At 45.5% G+C, this 22,181-nt stretch overlaps 1 protein-coding gene across 1 annotated transcript; it reads left to right on the top strand.

Annotated features, from left to right (window-relative positions):
- The first annotated feature begins 4,021 nt into the window (after positions 1–4,021).
- Positions 4,022–22,175, top strand: LOC131288166 (T-cell leukemia homeobox protein 3). The gene is made up of 4 exons (XM_058317278.1): positions 4,022–4,185; positions 5,641–5,993; positions 13,667–13,892; positions 21,974–22,175. The coding sequence occupies exons 1-4, from the start codon at positions 4,022–4,024 to the stop codon at positions 22,173–22,175; spliced, it is 945 nt and encodes a 314-aa protein (XP_058173261.1).
- Positions 22,176–22,181: the final 6 nt, after the last annotated feature.

The raw sequence follows: 22,181 nt of genomic DNA, 5'->3' as shown, positions 1-22,181 counted from the left end.
TCCAAGCACCGTTAATACCCGCGAGTGCGCGAGTGCAAGTACAATGTCTTGAAATAGCACAGTGTGTCGTGTGGGAATAAGACAACATTCATCTCCCGGCAACAGACGCGTTGTTTCCCGCGCGACTCGTAACCGTGGCGAACGATCAATAATTCATCGAACGAATTATTGTTATTGCGATTGGCAGTTTATAGCCGATGGGAGCTTTCCGGTGCTGCCGATCGTGGCTACGGGCGCCCGAAGATTAACGGAGCTTACCTCGATCATGATGGAATTAGTTTGTCAGGAGTTTTCCCACCCACAACTCGTTCGACAAATGGGGAAATTATCTCGGATGCCCAGCGATTGTTTGAGATTGATATGACGCTATGGTGTATTACGGTGCAACAATGGTTGAGAATGGGTTTCCTTTAAGTATTCCTTATGGCCTTATCCCCGGGGCTTACTAGAAAAAAATTTCTTCAAACTGCTTCACTAATCTTTGAAAAAGGATAAATTCATTCCTCATTTATCCTCATGCTTCATGATTTGATAAAAAAAATGTCAAACGTCAGGTTTCCCTTAAATAAATGGCAATTTAATACAAAAACACATCCAACGCCTAAAGAAAAGGCCAACGAAATATATAATTAATACGAGGGTAAAATAAAACATTCCATGTTCGAGCCAACCTTTTCATCTCCGAAGCGGAACAAAGGCACAAGCTACGGTTCGTTCGCTCGCAAAACGAAATTAAACTTATATCACTCTTCATTTGCCGTAATAACACTTTACAGATTCGTTTACAGCCATTTTCTGCTAGCATACATACTTATTTTTGCACCTCTTACCGGGTTTTCCTGGGAATCCATTCGCTCGAACACCAACACAACCAGAAGAGTGCTGAACGAACACAATCTCACACTGAGGTGGAGATATTTTTGCACATGCATCACAACTTCAAGCTTGTTTTTCTCCACCGTTTTATCCTTTCCTCCAGCAACCCTGCTGAGGTCGATGGGTTTGGGGTGTGAGTTGGGCAAAAGCTCACCTAGAATGCGAAGCTTTTTCCAACCGAGTGGCTGTGTTAGTTAGGCATTCCTGTGTAATATCCAGCCCTTGAATGTTTTCCCGACCGTGGACGAGCTCCAAGGGGTGGAAAAAGGAAAGCTTTTATCTATCTACCAACAACCACCAACCTCAATAAACCCATACGTCGTTCAATGTTATCTCCTCGGTTAGCTCTTGGCTTATGTATCGATAATTTTTCCTTCTCCTTCCTTTTACTCGTCCATTTTCCGCACTCAAACGCTTGTTGATCTCCAACCTGCGGAGCTCGATGGTAGCGTAAAGGAAACTGCTGCTGAAACCCGACGCGGCGAATAAGCAAAGCAATCAAACTCGAGGCAAATGCAATGAAGCGTCAATGCAAAACAACTGCCGTGCGGACAGCGGAAAGCGAGGGGAGGAGGTGGGTTGAATATTTGATCCCTAATTGAATACATTATTTCATCGTACAGCATCGTCCGGCGAGCGGCTGTCTATGGTAGCAGCGGTTCCCCGATCTCGTGGAATGCCGATGGTGGAGTTTTTCCCGACCATGGGTCCCTCCGTATCGGACGATTGTCTCGATCTTTGACTACATTGTTTCAAATTAGCAGCCACAAATTACGAAATTACACGACGCTTGCGGGAAACGGCAGAGGGAATCGCACCGCAAATCCAGAGGTGAACGCAAGGAATCAAATTATCGTATCCTTCCCTCACGCTTCCCTCGAGCCGGGGGACAACGGTCCAGGCTTGAACGGTTGTCTTGACATGACGACGATGGAAGTAGCAGCAGCAGCGGCAAATCACAATCGGAATTGCCAGGCAGCCCTGCACGGACCGGATCATCCCGACGCAATTGAAATAAATGATGATTGCTCGGAAAAATATTCATCATAAAAATGATTAAAATATGACGAAGCGGGCGATATGGGTCGCCTTCTCGGCGGGAAGGACGAACAGCCAGGGCCTCCATCGTAAAATGGGTAAAGGAATGAACATGATTTCTTATCCCCTCGTCCTTCTCCCTTCCTTCCGGCCCGAGCTCTGCTGCGGCAGCGTCTTTCCACGAAACAACCGACACATTGTAGCACAATTACCCTCGATTTGCATTACATTGTTTCGGAATGGATTCGTGTTGGATCGATGGCCATTTGGCTTCGGTGGTGCTTTATTTCCTTTCCGTTTCGCCCGTCCCACCGGACAGTTGCGGTTACCTTTCTTGTTTTTCCACCAATTTATTGGTCAATTTCCTTGCGCAATAATTGGAAAAGTAGCATTGTACGGAAGGAAAAATCTTCTATCAAGAACAATTTACGGAAATATGATGGTGTGAAGTTTTGCTGGATAAGTTTGTATATTATGTTTAAGTTTGTATTAAAATCTACGCAAAGAAAGAATTCAAATCGAAGTGTATGCTTAAAATTAATATAGCGATGGTTGAATTAACGATGTTTTCGATCGTTTCAAGCTGTTGAATATGTAAAATTATTTAAGTAAGTAGAAACAACAACAAACCAATATAGTGAAATAAACCCGTTTTGTTTATTATTAGAAATAAAAGTGTTTCGTTTTTGTCTAAACTTTCCTACAACTCTACGATGTTGGTCCGTTTTCTTTAACAAATAAATATATAAATAAATAGATTCAGTTGAAACCGCCAATAACTAATCGTCAAATAAAAACAAACTTATGTTCTCACATTTACTCGTTCATCTCTGCGCTAAGACGCCTTCCACCCTTGATTCAAGTTGCATTTTATAATCCCTTTGTGCTATTGCGAGCACGTTCTTCTTGCAAATGCCTCGGTTCAAGCATTTGGCGAAGAAAAATGGAAAAACATCACTCGCACAGACGGAACCGTCTAATAACAAACCGTCCTCATGAAAGGGCCGCTCTGTTGTAAACCCCCTATCGCCATCCCGTTTGCACTCGTTTAAAAGGTAAAATAAAACGCTAGCGGCGGCAATTGAAGCGAAACCGGTTACGTACACATGGCCATCTCGAATGCGCGCCCTGCAGTGCAACATAATCACGGCGACGTTATCTTTCATCGTCCGAGCGATTTTGCGAAAAACCATCCTCCACATGTAACAACAATGGAGACCCAGCGAACGCACACACACGTGCCCCAGGCACGAGAAAAGCTCCCCAAACGGATGCAGTTTGCATTGCATCCCTGTTAAAAACACATACACACACACAGGTGCTGGAGCGCCATGACAGTCCTTCGCCAATCGCCATCGTCCGTCCGGTGCAGCTTGCAATTGCGTCGTCGCTCTGCGCAGGAACAAAAGAAACGCCAAACGAGTTCAACGGACGCAGTGGGCGGAGCTACAACCGGCTCACAAACCAGCGACGATGCGGAAAAGCATCGCAGCGTGCTCGCTGTGGTCAGTTTCCTTGTGACGCTCGTCGACGACGAAAGTGTTTTCCGTTCGCGCGTGACGATTCCGACGAACCTGGACCACGTCACAGCCAACTTAGTTTTTCCCGGTTTTCCGCTGGCGGCTGCTGTTTGTTGCGTTTGATTGTGCGGAGAAAAGCAATCGTGTATGACGTTTCGATATTTGTCAGTGCGGTGTCGTTATCGATTAGAGCACTTTCGATGACGGGTGGCTTTGGAAGATGATGAGGCGCTCTTGTGGTCGTCCTGTTGAACCAAAGGGAAGCATCCCGTCTCAAGTGAAGTGACAGTGCGGTGCGTGAACGGGTGTGTGAGAAAGGACGCTCTAATGAACGAGTGACGAAGTGTGAAGGGAAACCGATCGATACACGACATTCGTTGAAGAATTTATTGATTTGATGTGTCCGGCCTCGATTGCCGAGTGATTCAAGTTGTTGTTGCCGAAATTGAATTTAGATCTGTGAACAGCAAGAATCAGGTCACCGAGCAAGGAGACAAATTTGACGTTGAACACTGAGGAATCGGGAGGATATCGATCATTTAAAGGAGAGTTAAATACAAGCAGTCAAAATTCCGCCATTGGTAATAATGTCTTCACCGCACGAGGACGAAGATCAGGACCTCGATCAGGAGATCAACGTCGATGCGGACTCGGACTGTCAGTCGAGGGTGTCGTACAACAGTGGCTCCGAGGACATTGACCTGGATGGCGATGGCAATGGGTCCTGTTACGAGGAATCCGATGTTACTAGGTAAAAATCTGAAACAGGTGTTGTGCGTTTATAAAAGAAATTGCTTGATTGCTGGAAATTGATGAAAATTCCTTAGAGGAATCCGTTTAAATGGAAAGGTAGCATGCAAAACGATTCAAACCCGTTGACCTTTATCATGCAATTGGAAATGTAAATATTAAGCAAATCAATAGAGCGATTACGCAAAGAATTCTTATCTCCCATCCATAACGGTTTCGCTTTGCAACATTCGGTAGTAGCTTTGCGAAAAGTCGTCAAAATTCCATTGCTCTCTCATTTGTGATAAATGTTAATTTTGCATGAATATGCGCATCGATGTACCAACCGAAAGTTACCGCCTAATACCGTTCCTCGTAAACCGTAGCGAAATACAAAAAAAAAAAAAAACGTTTCCATTGCTAAACTATTCTACGATTCGCCCGCGTTAGCAATTTGCTCGGCCCGATTTGCGTATTTATAGGAGAGCCTTTTAGCATAAATCCCACTAATTGTGTGCCATTTGTACGGTTCACCTTTCACCGGCCAAGCCTTTGATGGATTCTAATGAAGACACGATGGCACCCGTCAAGCCTATCGGATCCAATTAAGATCGCTAAACGGAGGCTCACCGTAGAGAAGCACGTTTTAGTTTTTCGCCTCTTTGTTTCCAAAAAAAGTCCAAATTGCTTTTGCCACTCCGTTCTTCCATAAATCATAGATGTGCCATTGTGACGTTTCGCACAGTTTTCTTGCCCGAGCGAGTGCCGAGTGGTACGAGTTTACAAATTAATTAATCTCTAATGTATGCCATAAGAAATAGTCATTTGAATAAACTAGTTCGCTCTTCCGCCAGCGTTCTCGCACGCTATCTCATCGCACCGGGGGTTGAATTGTCGAGCGACTTCCATCATATTTATCCGACCAAACGATTACGCACAGGCACACCGAGCATCGTGGCCACTCAACCGCACAATCATTCCCTAACAACACGCTTAAAGTCGCCCCGGGAGCGGTAGGAGTGATATGATTTAAGGAGACCGTTTTTAAAACGGAAGATGTTGCCGGGACTAAAAAGGGGTATCTTATATATTATTCACCACACCTTTGCCGAAGACGCCCGGGTAGAGTTCCCCACTTCCTTGGTGGCTGACCTCTTCCAACGCCTCGGCTAAGGCGTCGGGAGCTACGGGAATCGAGGAAAGGAAAACCAAAATATTTCATGAAATATTCAGCCCGCTTTTCCACCGAAATCGAAACCAAATGGAATCTGTTTGCAAACCACTTCGCAGGGCCGGGGCTGCGGGGCAATAAAACAGGTTGTAAAATAATCGGATTTATGACACTCGGTGCTCCCACTCGACACACAATCAGCCCGAAGTGGCCGCCCGTCCCCGAGAGTGTTTCGAGCGGATCCGTCCGGAAGGATGCCGATGTAACGAATGTTTGTGTGTGCTCGTTTGCCTCAACTCTTTTCAGCGACCATCAGACACACCCGGCGGAACCGACGACCCGGTCGCCGAACGAAAATCTTCCCTTCAGCATATCCCGCCTGCTGGCCAAGTCGTTCGAGCGCGAGCAGAAGGACAAGGACGCCATCGCGGAGGACGCCGGACCGGAAGGACTGCTGAAGGCCGGACATCACATTACGTCCGGGGCGCCGGGGAGTTTGCAGTACGCGGCGGGGGCACTCTACAGCTATCCCATCTATCCCGGAGGCCACGTGCTGCGAGTGCCTCCCCAGCGTGGACCCTGCAACCCGCTGTCCTGGTCCCTACCGCCCCTGCATCCTGCCGCCCTCGCACATCAGGCCGTCAAAGATCGGCTCGCTGGTAAGTGATGTTCTTGGAAGCTTGACTTGTGTTTTTAATTTTAATTCTATAATCCTGTCAAATATGAGAAAAGGGAGTTACAACATAAAGGAACTAATGACTTCTGAAGACATGAAGGTAAATGGAAAAAAGCCTTGTAAATAAAATTAAAATTTTCAAATGCCAAATTCTATAGAACCATGATGGATAAATTACAAAGATACTTATTTGCAATTTCACAACTCGTGACATAATCCAACAATCAGTAAGAAATTGATTATTTACAGTAAATTTGAAATCAGCTTAAAACGCTAGGGTTGAATCGTGATGCTACTAACTATTACATTAATCAATAGACAGGAATGTCTGTAATGAGTTGTTTTCTCTAGCAATATCTGTATTGAATTGAACGACTTGCTTTAAATTGTTGGCATGTAAAATTTGAACATACCTTTCTAATTGTCTTTTACCAATCAAACCGTCATTCCTTTAAGATATGAAGTCTTAAGCCATTTAATCTAAACAGAATGAACTTAGTCATGTTTTTCTTCCGTTGTGCATAATCCTTTTTATATGGTCTGCCATAAAACGACGGTGTTTTGATGGGAGCCTAGCAAATTTATCCTGTTGGGTAATGCTATTATGCGATCGTTCCGTTTTTTACGACTGACTTTTGCTTCGAACGATCACTTTAATAGGATGAATGAATTTAATTTCCTACCAGCATTCCACTTGATCTCGAAACCGACACAAGATGAACGTCTAATCAAAGCACACACCAGATCGTGCGTGTAATTGGGAAGGAAAATAAATACCCTCGCCACGGGGGAAAGCACTCTTAGCGCGGAATGGATTCGATTGAAAACGCGCGCAAACCTTGATCGTCCCGTAAAGCCCAGTAGCGGTTGACGATCGCGCCGCAAACAAAAACGTGCCATGCGTGCCCCGTGTCCCGCGGATGTAATCGTATCAAGATTGTTAAAAGGAATCGACGTGTTGTCGACAACGTCGGTTGATCGGACATACGCAGTTGCTAATGTTGCTCCAGCTCCAGCAGAGTTGGTCGTAAATTACTCGCCAATAAGCTTCCGAAACCAATCCCGAGCCACCAGACAAGCGATCTCGACAGCAACTCCCTGAAGCCCAGAAGCGACACGGTGTTATTAGTATTAATTATTGCTTCACTCGGAAACGCTGGTATCAGGTTCGTTTTCTCGGGTTTTTTTTATTATTGCCTTCACCTCCAGAGTGCACGCAATCGTCAGCAACTCCGGAAGCTTAAGACAGCGACTTTCCTGTAGGCAATCGATCGTTAAAACTTTTACTCCTCGTTGATCGGCGATCGCTCCGACGCTTGGAACTACGCCGCCGTCTTTAGCCGCAGGATGCCCGGCGAGACCGGTTTTCGGACGATCGTTGGTTCGACTTTCGGCCGATCGTAAAGATTCATTTTACGACCTCGAAAACACCGATGAGGAGATTCCAATAAAAATTAATTCAATATCTGATGGAAGACACATTTATTAAAACGGTATTAATCACTCCGAATGTGAGAGAAGGAAAGGTGTTGAAGACAAGAGAGGAAGGAATGTTCTTTTAGGAATCTAGTACGAACCTGTTTGGAGGAATTACTTTTGAAGGAAATCACAAAGAGTGACACACAATTGATGACGAAAAGAGTCTCCTAGTCGGGATTTTCTAGTTTCTCTATTCTCCAAAAGAAAAGATGACTCATCGAAAGGCTAAGAATCTCAAAGATAAGCCCGATATCAGCCGGAAAGGCTCGGCCTTTCCTTCAGCCGTAGGCGTTCCATTCAATTAGAACCAACGGAGCAACGTCATCGGAAACCGTTTGACATATTTATGTCTACACTTTCTCCCGAGACGTCGCCCTCGAGGAAGGAGCCGAAGGAAGGCAGAACGTGGTGGTAGCGCCACCAGAGATAAATCGGGACCATGTTGACAAATTCCAACCATTCCCAGCTCCTTCGCCCTCCGCCAGAATCGGATCTCATTCATTCTGCCACCCGCCGGGATGCGCCCAGCAAGAGCAAGAGCCAATTAAGCTGACATTTTCCGTTGATCGTTTTGCACCTTTTCGGCAGCAGGGCTTGCCGCCAGTTGTACGATGTTGTGCTCCACGGGAACCGGCGGTGGCCAGCGGAGTGTGGCCAAAAACATACCGAATCCGGGGCCTCACCCGTCGAGGGCACACCCGCGGAGCCATCGCTCGGCCTTATCGTGGTTGGTACAAGCTTCTTTACTTAAAAGATTAACCGACGCGGCTGACCCTTGTCGCCGTAGACGCGCAACTTCCGATCCGGGCTTACTCTGAGGCTGTGTGTGGAGGGGTTTTTTTTTCTCTCTGACTCTCGGTTCAGTTTGTACCGCATTCAAGCTTCATTGAGATTCACTTAACGGGAGTCATCTTCCTCCCCTTTTGGGCTCGTACTATATCTCGGAAAACATACTGTTTTTGTTTTCCATTCGTTTGAATTTTTGCATAATTATTCTATCGGTTAAGCGGGGATTGCCGCCTTTTTCAGCATTGTTGTGCTTGTTTCAGATTGGCGATAATTTATCGCAAACCAAGCCACCCAAACAGCAACACAGGGACACCTACCCCGGGTCATTAATGCGCCCAGCGGAGGGAAATAAACGACGGTTAACTTTTTCTTTCCTTCCCTTCCCGGCGCGGTTGGGAAGCGATGATTTTTCGTTTTCCGCTGGCGCTCCACGAACGGTGGAGAGCTAAAGCCCGGTAGCTGCGAGATAGCAGATCTTACACCTTAAGATTGGCTCTCACCCCGTTGCAAGATGCCGCCCCGTAATTGCCTCGAGGGCTCGTCCATTGGCCCAGATGATTGGAAGAAACAATCGAGCAAACACGAAGAAAATGGCTTCGCCTTCTGCCGAAAAAAAACCTTAAAGTAACCGAACAACCGCGATACGATCTACACAGCATAAACACCGATCGGGGGGCTATGCCGGTGCTAAAAGTACGGACCTGAAGACATGCCGGACATCTTCTTAGGGCCAACCCTACGCGGCAATTACTCGAACGAAATGATGGTTGTTAAAACAAAACCCGGGACAATTACAACCTCCCGTACCGCGAGAGGCGTTTTTCCTGCGCCGATTGGGGGGACCATTGTTAGCCGATGGTGGTGTTTGTTTTCTTTCTTTCCACACAAAGGACGTGCCTTGACGCTGACCAACGCAAAACGTCCGCAACGACGTCGGGGACGATTATTATGGTGAATTGTAGGGCGTAAGATTTGAAGCAAGAAAATGTCCGTCGGCTAGTACATCTTGTCCAGAAAATGAGCGATTACAAGCAATCATTTATTTGACCAAAATGTGGACAATTATATCACAAAATACTGGTGATTAAATATGAAAATACAAAGCAGAAATATTATATGGGACGAGCAGACAGGGACAATAAAATGGACCGAAATTAAAACATGCCAAAGCAAAAATATGAAATCTAAACAAGCACTCAAAATTTGCTTTGCAGCTGCTATAGTCGGGATCATTTCTACACGACAGATCGCGAGCAGCACCCTTCGCAAAGTTTCGGCTCTGATGAAATGTGTCAGTCGACTGCTCAACCTTCAACAACCGTCCACGATCGCCGCATCCGTGCCCTCTAATCACGCACCTGCATGCAGTTCGCGTTGCATTTGCACCCCCAACACAAGATGTGTGTCACGGACATGCCAACCCCCGGGCACTCATTAAGCCGTCAACGCGATCGTTTGACAGTGGAGAACCATCACCATCGTCGACACGGTCGCGTTCCATCTGGAGTGTCGGCGAGGAGGGAAGTGTAGTCTCGCTGGTATAATTTACAGGCATCTTGCGCACACGTCCACGCAGACTGACGCCGGCGGCCGGAAGACGAAAAGACTACCACGCAACAGGGAAACACCAGAACCAAATCCCAGAACGGTCGATAATAGTTCCGGCGACGAAATAACAAACATTTTCGAGGATCACCCGATTAGACGGGACCTCCTCTTTTTTCGGGTGGCCTGTTTGTTGCTTTTCGCTTACCTTCGCGTGGTAGATTCGAAACGAAACGCGGTGTCGCAACATAACGCCACGCGAAGAGAATAAGACAAATGAAAAAGGTGCAGGTATCCCAAGAAAGCTGACTCAATCTTAGACAACTTTGTCCGGACCGGCATGAATGAATGGACAAACGCCGGACCGTAAGAAGCCGCGACCTGTTCGTGATTAGAAGCGGACCGTAAACTACCTGGGATTTTGGGACTCGGTGTCGTGCCGGTTGGCGACGTCCCTGGTAGCACGCATACCGCATTCCGGCGGAAGTGGACAATCTGGCGCACGGCTTCGTTTCCGTTTTCGTTCATGATTCAGGCGCGATGGAATTCTGAGGTTGCCACTATTTATTCACTTCCTTGCGATTGTTTATTCGATAGTTGAATTATGCGGTAATAGCAGGCTTGATACGAGGTCAAGAGAATAATTTAAGGATTGTAGATTCAAATACTTCACAATTGAAACATTTTTTCACACAATAGACTAAATTAAAGATATATTTTCTCATAACCAAAATTTTGATTTGAAACTTATTTTTCGTGGAGCAACGTGTATTGACCAAAACCAGTATTACTTTCACATATCCACTTGGTATTACCATCAATTACTATACTCTGGTTCAATCCACGCCGAGAAAAAACATACGTCTTCAATCTGTGGCGCACAAACGTTCAATTCCCCTTTTCCTGGTTTCGAAAACGCTGCCGTCGAAACCGATTCCACCAACAATCAATAACCTCCCCCTCCCCGAGGGAAACCTCAAACCATCCGTCGAAGCCTTCGGGGGGTCGTTGGGATATTGGCAATAGGCTATCGCTGCTCAAAACCCCAACTTGAGCTCCGGTTGAGCTCGATTATTGAAAAGATTATTATTATCCTCCTTCGAGGCGAACACGCGCCTTCGGAGGGTGGCCGCTTTTAAGGAAACCCGTGAAGGCGCACACTCACCTCCCACACACCGTGCCCTTTTTTATGGGCCTCTCAATTTCTTCCACCCAAGGTGGGACGATTTGCGGGAGGTTCCTTAAACGATATTGCTCCAATTTGTGGCGCACAAATGGCGCACCCTGGATTGGGTTGACTGAAGGGTGTGCTTTCGCTCTCGCACTTTGGAAAGCGGCAATTAATTGGAATTAAGTACTCAGTGTTGTTCGGGCTTCGGTGTACCGTACTTGTTACCAGCTCCCAGCCATTCAAAGGTCTCAGCTTCTGCTTGGCCTTTTAAAGTTTGCTATTAACACTACGCTTATGCTTATGTTCGCTATCGCCGGGCGCGATATCCTAGTTTCGCCTACGCGCTTGTCGCCGACGCCATTACGATTGACACCGAACTCGGAGGGCGAGTTACGGAAGTCTTGGCTAGTTTGCTGCCAGCACTTCGACACGACGCCATTCGCCACTCACCTTTTGCTCCGATTGCGTTCTCTAGGTTTGCGTGCGACCGTAATTGAGTTGTACATGAGCTTGTACCCTTGGGTTTCTCCTTGAGCCACCATCCCCCCCGGTGGTGGTCATACGAAGGGATTAGGTCGTGCGCTAGACGACACACACTTACAGTAAACACCGTTCACCCGACACCCTGTCCAACTCCCTGCCAAAGGCACCAGGCGTTATCATCCTTTAACTATAAATAATATATTTTATTTCACCGATAAAAACGAGAAATTTACAATTCACTTCCACTCCGAGCCGTTGGCTCCCTTTACCAGAGAGATTGAACTCAATCGTATTCGAGCATTTAGATCGTCGGCCGAAGGACCGAGGAGGTGTTAACGCCTGAAGGCGAGGGTGAGCTGTCTGCGAGTAAGTGAATTGATTTCTGATCCTTACCGCAACCGAGATGGTCGAAGCTGTTACTGGGAAGTTACGGATTTAGAGGAACGACGCACCAGAAAACGACGCTTTTAACACGCAAAGTGTTTATGGAGTTTTTCGATCGTTGCAATGTTTGCGCACTTCGTTATTTACACCCCATGTGGTACAAAGCATTCGAGTTGAAGTGGTTGGAAGCCATTTTTCCAATTGACAACACAATTGGGCTAACATGCTTGAGCAATGCGTTTCTGTTATTCATACTTACCAGATTTTAAAAATGTTAATTGTGTTGTAAACTTGAAGAATTCAATATTTATTATTACGAAATTAGTTTTCAACTCCGCCATTTGTGTTTCACATTACTTCTTAACTTAATACTTCGCTGTTACCTTACCTCAATTCTTAATAACCGCTGTATCAATTGAAAATTGAGTTTTAAATGTCACTGCAATCTTTTCCATTAACTTCTTTTTATATTTCTCACTTAAGACAAGGTAACCCTTCTCTTAATCTTGACGGTAGATGAAATTCAACTTTACAAGCACTTACCTCGGGCTATCGAGCTTTGCTGGACGTGTTTGTATTTACTGTCATAATTGGAGGTGGTTTGATGAAATACATCAAAACCAGAAACCACTATCGCTTCGAGGCAGATCGAGCAGACTTCACGAGGCAAAGTGATCTCGAAACACAAACCCTCACAGGGGAAAACTCGAAACGCAAGCGGCGACTATGTGCAGGAGATGTGTAATTGAACTCATTTATTTTAAATTCATACACTTAAACGTTGATACAACATGCAATCGTCAACGAACCGGGACGGAGTATGGTTAAAAGCCCCCAGACGTCCGACGGCTTCGTCGAACCCGGGTGCATTGAAATAAAATGCACATATATCAGTGTAGCAGCTAATGAACAGCAATAACGTTTACCGTGCACATGCACAAGAGATTGCGTGAAGGGGGACCAGCGGGACGCAGTTGATCGTGATGGAAGCCTTCCGCGAAATTGTTATGATGAACATTATAACGAGATATTGCGTTGGCATGTCTTTTGTCCGTGTTCTCGTGAATCAAAAACGTAAATGCTTCCCTTGTTTCAAAAGCACAACAATTCAAAAATGTTCTTCGTAATACATCAGTGACATTTATCTCTTTTTTTGTGTTATTTTCGTATCATAAATTATCTTAGAAATCACTTGAGGGCTGCAAAAGACGGGGATTATTTATTTTGTCTCGAGTGTCTTTAATTATAATAATATCATTTTACGAAATTGGTACCGGCAAAGATTAAACAGATAGAAATGTTGAAAAAAATCATTACATTGATAATGTTGAAAACCTGATTTTATTATCCACTATACTTGCTTTTTAGTGTTTTTACGACACCATTCCAGTGTTTAGTTACTATTCTCTTATTATTTTAATATGCGCATTATGTTATACACATATTGCAATGATAACGAAATACTTAAAAACAAAGTAATGATAACGAAAGGCCATCAGTTGTTGGGAAAATAAAAATTAAAGTATCCCAAAAAAGGCTCACGAAGAACGATCGGCCATTTGTCATCCTCTATAACCAAATCATATGTGGCGTTAGTTAATGATATTTTAATAGGGCTGTCAAATTGTCAAACAACTGAACCCTCTCGGTAGTCCCGAATAGGAAATGTATTTGGTGTTTTATACAAACACATTCAGCATCCCTCGTTTCCACCCAAAACGATTCCATCCAAAAACCACACACACGCACCAGCGTTCGAATCATATTGACCCGGGGGTTTCCCTCTTTTTTGCCTTCGTTTATAGCTTTTCCCATCGCCCGCCGGATCGGCCACCCGTATCAAAATCGGACACCCCCGAAGCGGAAAAAGCCCCGCACCTCCTTCACCCGCATCCAGGTGGCGGAGCTGGAGAAGCGATTCCACAAGCAGAAGTACCTGGCGTCGGCGGAGCGGGCGGCGCTAGCGCGAGGGTTGAAAATGACCGACGCTCAGGTTAAAACCTGGTTCCAAAACCGGCGCACAAAATGGAGGTAAGTGTGGGTGGGGTTGCCACTGGCCTTCGAAAAGGGTCCACCAAATGCCGGATGATGAATTAAACTGTTCGTGAATGTGACACCGACGTTTGCGCGGGTGTCGTTCCCGGGGGGAGGTAATTGATTTTTCGAAAAAATAAAAGCTCAGCTTACTTACACAAACGTTTGCCAGAGGGAAGTGTTTCGAATGAAATAGTCGTTTTGGTCGAATAGTCGAAATTAATATCCAAAACATAGCTAGAGCTATCTGACGGATATAGAAGGATTATCGGTTGAATTCTAATTTTCTCTTCGATGAGTTTTGTAAAAAGAGTTACAATGTATAAATGTATAAGTTTTACAAAATTATGACACGTTTATTCCAAACATTTCGAATTAGTTTCATCTGGGCTTCGTTGTTCTACGGATGGTCAAAACGAAAACCACAAACTAGAAACACTTTCTATACATCTAGAAAACAAGACAAAACACAACCCATTCCAAAGCTACCACCTGGATCCATCCCATCATCGGTATAGTTTTCCCATCGATTCTAATGGATGAATCAACAAACTTGTACGCGAGCACAAAGAAGGCAATAACTCAAATTGCAATTGTCCCGGACGCTTTGCATCCTTCCACACCGTTGTGCAACGGCAACCGCAACGGAGACAAGCCAAACTGACATCTAACAATCCCGGTGGCACGGTACGAAACCGTATCCAATCAGCGAGATAACATGAAGCAAAAAGAATCGAACCGCCTTGGCGTCTCATCGATCGATCGGATCGCGATGTCTTTCGCTTTCCCGGTGCAACCGCGGGACCACGGAAGCGAATCGGTAATCAATTCCAAATTCGGCTAGTGGTTTGGGAGTGAAAAAAAAAGCAGCCGGTGACCGATGGAACACGGAACACCAAACCGGCCGAGCGGAAGATCTGAAGAGACCGCGGTCGGTTTATTCGATCAAAGCATCGTGCCCGTGTGTCAATTAGAGTCGAACAGACAAAATAAAACCCCGCCACGGCTTCTGGAAGCACTCGCGAGATTTCGCGGTGCACCAAGTGTCCATCGAGTGTGCCAACTTCGGGGGCAACGAGAGTTCGTAATTGTTTATTTAAAAAACACACCTAGGCCCGGCGAAAAAAGCTGCGTTTCAAGAGGGGCAGAGAAAAGCGGGAAAATTCGTACATCGTACATTCGGTAGGATTGAAGGCCGTGGGTTTTTTTTAAGGTAAGGTTTGCTAATTGAAATTCAATTAAAAACAACATCCTTCTACCATAATCGAATCGCGGATTTACCGCAACGGAATCCGATTGAACAGCACGTGCCTTTTTCTTCACTTTGCCGCCGGGTTTGCTTGTTCGCGAGAACGCCACCCCAGGTAAGGAAGGAAAATTAATCCCAAATCTTCCACAAACTGGCAAAAGAATACCGAGAGCAACAAAAAGGATATTACAAAATGGTTTGGTCCTCGTAAAAGGAATCAAGTAAGACCACGCGGTTGTGTTTGTACCATTTTTTGCCGCTGACCATTCGCGAGGCAACGAATATTAATGAGGCCGCCGGATCCTGCCCTCTACTCTAGGACGGTTCTCGTTCCTGAAGCGGGAAGCCATGATGATTTTTTTTTTTTGGTTTTCGCCGTTTGGTTTTTGCGCCGACTCCACTTTCCTCCCTTTAACGTAATTTATACGAAACAATTAGGTGAGGCACATACAATTACTAGATTAACATTTCTAATTACGATTGCTGAATAATTCATGCTTTCATTACCGTCAGATCTTGGTGTGGAATGTGTCCTAAATTGTACAGAAAAAAGAAAGAAAGATTGAAACAATGGAGCCGACGGCCATTTTCTTCGCCGTGAAGTGTCCGCGGACGGGGAAAAGCCGACGGCAACATTCGTTTTTTCTTCCTCGATACACTTTTACCTTTTTTGTCCTCATTTTACTTTATTTACTTTCCTTGCTTCCGAAAACCATTTGACCAGGCAAGCGACTTTGATAAAACGGTACCATAAAAACCGGTCACATTTTTATGACGGGACCCAACCCACCGTTCGGCGCCTAATTCATCACCCTAAATCCTGACCGTTTTCTCGCGGCACTTCCGGCACCATTCATCTTCGTAAAGCCACCCATTTTCCGAGCTCGTGCGCCTGCGGTTTAGTGGAGGGTCTTTAAAAATCAATTAATATTCCTGCGTCCGACGAAAAGGAGCGCGTACATTTCCGGGCCGTCCCGCAAGGACCGACGGTGGCCATCTTTATCGTCGCCGTCCTTACGGCCGTTCCGTCCGTTATCAAGCTCTCAACGGCGAGCAGATTGATAACGCCATGGGTACGCGGGACTTAATTATCTAAATAGCAGGGTAATTACATTAAATTTCAACAACCTTAGACTAAGTGGCCCGCACACAGTCTCCTGAGGGGGGGGAGGGGGGGGGCAAGGCGTTTTGAAGGCAAGAAAACATGCTGCCAGTTTCAAAATAAGAAAGGAAAAAACGTTTGCTTCATGTTGGGTGAAAAATAGGACCGGAAGAATAGAAAACTTTTCCTTTTCCTATTTGCTCCATGCCAACCAATAAACTGCTTAACTCCAAGCGGCCATTTTCATCTTCATTTCCATTTACTTAATCTTTTCCCGGAAGCGCCTGCCGGAAAAGTTTTCAAGCCCCTTTTCGACCCGATTTAAGGACAAGCACTGCGAACGGCTGGGAACGAATTACGCTTTGCCATAAATTATATTTTTCACTGATTAATTTGTATCCTCCAACGTGTGTTACGAAGGGAGGGAAAATATTAAAAGTTTGACATGTTGTAACACACCAGGGTGGCCTTTTCCTAAACTGTGATACCTTATGTCTGAAAAATTAGGGTTTAAATAGTACTATTATTTATGATACGTTGTCTACTATACTGAATTTCACAGTAAATTATATAAGTTATGTTGAACTATGTGTGAATAATGGACTTTGTTATTGTGTATTTGTATAAGATATTTGAAAATACATTAAAATGAAATGAACATATTTTCCGGTGTTGACCCTCCATTCAAAAATTCAATAAACAGCATAAAATGTGGCGTCAGATGCTGAACCACAGCTCCTCAAAAACAAATGGAGATCAGACGTGCCGCTCAAACTCTTCAGCACCGAAGTGCAGAGCTCGCCAGTTGGCAAATGGCGATAATTTAATAACCCCTTTCAACCAAAAACCCGTCATTATCAACACAAAGCACACATTTTAGCTAACTATGTTAGACCACCGCTAAGCACAACGGCGCGGGTCATGTGGAGCTCACAAAGCGGAAAGCGTCCCACAAGGTTGGAAACATACATCTGCCAACGATCCGGATTATGTTTGCCGCCGGTTTACCACAACACTATTTTCGGCCGTTATACTCACACCATTCTCGAATGCATTATGGATGGTGTTGGGATTTAATTTAATCAATTTCATGAATTATGCCCCCATCGGGTTGCTGGTGGATACGCATGTTTTAACGTCACGCTCCACCCGCTGCACTATCTGCCTCCAACAGCGCGTTTTGCAGCCCAATTTTCCGACCAGAACCATGCACTCGATGAAAATCACCAATCAGCCATTCATGCGCCGACAGCCCGGTCTGCATGATTTATGTCCTCCCGTACCATCCAGCGCTGCAGAATGATTATGTTTCGGCACGTTGCGATAGAGCTCGCGGCCGCCATATTGCCGCGAAACTCACGAATTAGCTTCACCGTAGTCCGCATTTAAATTTGATTACCATCGTTGCACCCGCCGGAGGTTGCTGACGCCGTTCGCAAAAGCGCATTCATCCTAGCACTAATCGCCTCGACCACCAAACAATCCGACAGGGTTAGCATAGTTTGGCCATCGCGCGATGACAGCCATACGTTACGGGTTGGTTTGTCGAATTTCAGCGGACCACACCGGGTTCGTGACACTCGCCGTGCCAACTGGTGGAAATTAATTTTACAGATTTTAATTATTGATGAAGCGCACCGCCTTCCACTTGCCGCTTGCCGAACGCGGAGCACGGAATTGGTGCGATCGTTAGGATTGTTCGGGCTCGGGTTTGCCAGGCGGGATTAATTATGCATCCGTAATCCGTTGTTTCATGCATGCCCGACGGTGGGCATGACAAATGCTTTCCACTGCAAGTTAGGCACCGAATGTCGCGGGAAAACGATTGCTTGATTGGGGGCGATAGTCGACTGCGCAATGAATCATTGAGCAGGGCTGAGTTTTCCTGTTCGTTGTCAATTTGGGGAAAACTAGTTCGTTTGATACTGGAACACGATGACTACAATATCGCAGCCCGACTCCCTCGGGGAAACCTTGTGTCGAGTTCTGCTCTTACTCGCCTCGGTGATGATTTGTTTGTAGAAGACCTACGATTTATTGAGTTTGAATGTTATTTCAACTATTTAAATTTCTGTCCCAGACATGTTGGGTAATTTACGTCCATTCATGCAGCATTCCGTGGCAAAGAAAGAAACGCACGACTCCAATTTAGTTCTACCTCCATCTTTTGCACGAACGCTTTGTTTTCACTCGCTTACCTTCCGGTCGATCAAGACACTCCCTGTCCGCTGAAACCCAATCGGTGCTCGGTGAGTTTCCAGCGAAAAGAACACGCAGTGTTTTAACGAGCACGCAAACCAAGCCCATAAAAATCTGTACCAAACTATACCGCCCCTCCCGTGGGTGGGTTTGGTCTCGAGTCCATGCGCATGCGACACAACTGGACTGGAACCTGCGGAAATTACTACCGAGCCCACTTTCCCACCGGCCTGCCCCAAACCCCCCGGGGAGATCAATCGTTGATGGTGGTTGTAAAAATCGTTCCGAACACCCGCACCCGATGGTTGGACCCCCGGTGCTTGGGAAACCGATTTTCTTCACCTCGGAACGAACTGAAAACGGCTTCGAAATCGAGCAAAACGGGTGGTTAAAGCTCAAACCGACGAGAGCTCGACATCGATTGCGAAATCGTTTGGAGAGTGTTGTCTGATGAATAAATGATTCGATCGAACTCGAGCTGGTTAGAAAGTGACTGGCTCGTTGTGTCGTTTTCTTAGCGTCGGACCCGGAGTTTCTCGTGCCCTAGGCCAAGAAACCTTATTGGTGTGCGGTGTGGGTGAAAAGATTTAAGAAAATTGTCTCCACTGCAACTCCACCGATTCCTACTATCTACTATTCGAACGGATTCCCGCTCCCTGCTTCCAACACAGAGTAAACAGCTCAATCTTGGAAGGTTTTTACATTTAACGAGCCGCTACTTTTCTTCTAACTTATTCATGAATGTGTTACCTTTCGCTTTCGCCGGGGATCATTTGCGCCACCAGGCGTCCCCATCGGGTCGGTGGTTTTAATGCACTGTGACAATAAAACATGCGTCACACGCTTCACGTGGCACTTCCCTTCACCTAAGAAGATACACGCGCTCTTCTCGGAATGGAACACGATTAAATGCGAAATAATCAACTGCTGCTTGATAATTAAATAACACCACCCTCGCCAGAACGAGCGGGAAAATAACGGACTCACTTTGCGACACTTTTTTGACCACCCGGTGGCAGTGTTGTTCTTTCTTCTCGATGGAAAACTCTATTCTAGCCCCATCCTGGAAGGCGGAAAACCGCATTACGGAACGGAAAATCCGCCCTAATGTCTTCGCGTGTCGGCAGAAGCGACGATGTGACACAAAGAGTAATGGCGTATGAGTTTATTTTCGGTCCCCTCTGGAACAGGTAGAAGGAAACCTCTACTACGGTATGTGATATGTTTACCGAAATGGTTCAGCGTCTTAGTCAGGAAAAGCAAAGACACAAAACAGTCACGAAAGAAACGTGTAATTCAATTACACGCCAAACCGATGCATTGCCTGTTCGAGATCGGAAGTGGTTGTGAAATATTCAGCACAGATCGATTCGAATGGATATCGAAACAGTCAAATCGATTAATTCGATTCCGGCGCGATGCTGCGACAGCTACAACAAAACAGATGTCAATTATGTTTCCCACGCAACGTATAATGTTATTGCAGCGTGTTTCATTAATAACGATATGCTACAAACTGCGCGTAAAACAATTCACATCGATATGATGATCACTTTTCAAACCGGGAATTCACTACCGATATGGAAGAAAATGCGCGTTCGCGTGTGCTTTCTTATTTCCTTTAAAGCCGTCGTCACATCACATGATGGTTGTTTTATCATTTTCTCTTCAATCAAGCGATTTTGGTTTTCCTTTCCGCCACGACACATCGGTGATTCATCTTCCAGCATAACGATTATGAAGGTTTTAATATTGCAACGAGATTCTGCTGGAGCATCGTAAAATATGCTAAGAAACGGATACCATCGACGACGGGGGGAGGTCTAGCATAAACCGAAGTCATCAAATATTCATGCCAAACTTTTTTAGGGATGACGACGATCGGAGCACAAAAAAAAATAATAACAAAAACGAGAGTGATAATAATAAAACTGACAGCATGGATATCCTTCGTTCCACTTTTGGAAAGAACAGAGGAAACAGCCTGAAAATAAAACAGTCGAACGTACTGCATGTCGTCATTCGATGGGCTAAAAAGTGGTTGCTTTGTTCAAACGAGTATTCTTTTTTCCCATTTTTTTTTCCTGTCACCCTTAAGTAAACGCATACTCTGCACGTTTCCTTATGCGGGGTGGTACTTGGTCCTAACAAAATTGTTTGCAAAAAAGTTTCGGCTCTCATAAAGATGTCCTTGAGTTGGTGGTGGAAAATAAAAATCATGCTACTTAAATAAAGTGACGTTCTCCCAACCTCCGTGTGGAGAGCACGATGGGTTTTAGGGAAATGCCAAATGGGTCTCACGAATCGGTGGCCTCGGCCAATCCGCTTAGAGTAAGAACTTACCAGTGGCAGAAGGAAAGCCACACTCGAGGCTGGAAAAACTCTTTATTCTGCCACTCCGCCGTGCCGTTTTCCCGTCGGGGGCAGTGTAACCGGAAAGTCGCTTAAAAAGATGGCAGCCTCGATTAATTTTTAATGCCCGTTGGCCCGGAGGCAAGGCAAAAGGCGGCGCCGAAGGATGGAAACCTTTTTTTCCCGCCTGGAAAATGCCACCGATTTTCGGCTTGTTAAAAAGATCGATTTATTTTCCCCCATCCGCACTCAGGTAGTCCTTCGTTCGAGCTAGTTCCAGCAGAAGTTGATACGATTCGCTTTTTCAATCGCGGTCCTTTTCATGCTTTTTAAAAGAACTCCCCGATTTCTCTGTTCCTTTCGTGCCTGTTATCAAAACCTGGAGCAAGAGAAACCAATTTGTTTGCCGAAAAAAAGGGGGCGAAAACTTTGCAAACAACTCGGCTCGGGCATGCAATTCGTCAAATTGAGTTGCTTACGGCAGGTTAATTTTTGTTGGGCGCACGATAAAGGATGAGGATTGTCGAAGGGCAGACCCGTACAAGGGAACAAAGCACCAATCAGTCAAATTACATACTTAAAGAAGTTTACATTTTTCTTCATTTCGTCCGTTTTGTGCCGGGGTAATTTTCCGTGTTCATTCTAGAACACAGAATGGCGCCCATGCACGATCCGGAACAAATGATTTGGGAACAGTTGCACAGTTTACGGGAGCGAATTTAGATTTGCAGGCAAACATTGTGGGTGCACATTTGTTTTTCTTGCTTTTGAAAGTCTCGTTTTGTTTCTTTTCATTTTCTTACACTCGCTCGTGTAACTTTCCCTGGCGCATTTGGCTGCATAAATTATGTAGAAGCTTTTATATGAATTTGTGCCATACCATCGCCAAAGGTACAACGACTTGGAGTTCTTTTGGCGTGATGACTCGAGGGCTGCATGACTTTCGTACTCGCTCAAACTTCAGTTTTTATCCTCACTTGTTCGCATATTTGCTGTTAGCTGAAAGGGACAAATTCACAAATAAAAGGCAATCGAACACTTACATTTCTATGTATTTGTATGAAGGCATGCCTTCCGAAAAATTGTTATATGTTGAGTGAAATTTATATTTTAGCTAAAATTCACATAACACAAGATTCTTACAATTTTCCATCTCATTTATTTCCTCTTTCGCAGACGACAAACGGCAGAAGAACGCGAGGCGGAACGACAGGCGGCCAACCGACTGATGCTTTCCCTGCAAGCGGAAGCTCTCAGCAAAGGCTTCGGTCAACCACCACCGTCGGCCGCCCCGCCCACTGCGCCAACCCCCGGTGCGCCCCTGGCCGCCCTGCACGGACTGCAGCCCTGGGCCGAAGCGCATACCGCCGGCTGCTAATTTCGC

Source organism: Anopheles ziemanni, chromosome 3 (genome assembly GCF_943734765.1).
Source record: "Anopheles ziemanni chromosome 3, idAnoZiCoDA_A2_x.2, whole genome shotgun sequence".
NCBI classification, from domain to species: Eukaryota; Metazoa; Arthropoda; class Insecta; order Diptera; family Culicidae; genus Anopheles; species Anopheles ziemanni.
Note: the sequence above shows the minus strand (reverse complement) of the source record. Positions and strands in the feature narration are given on the sequence as shown.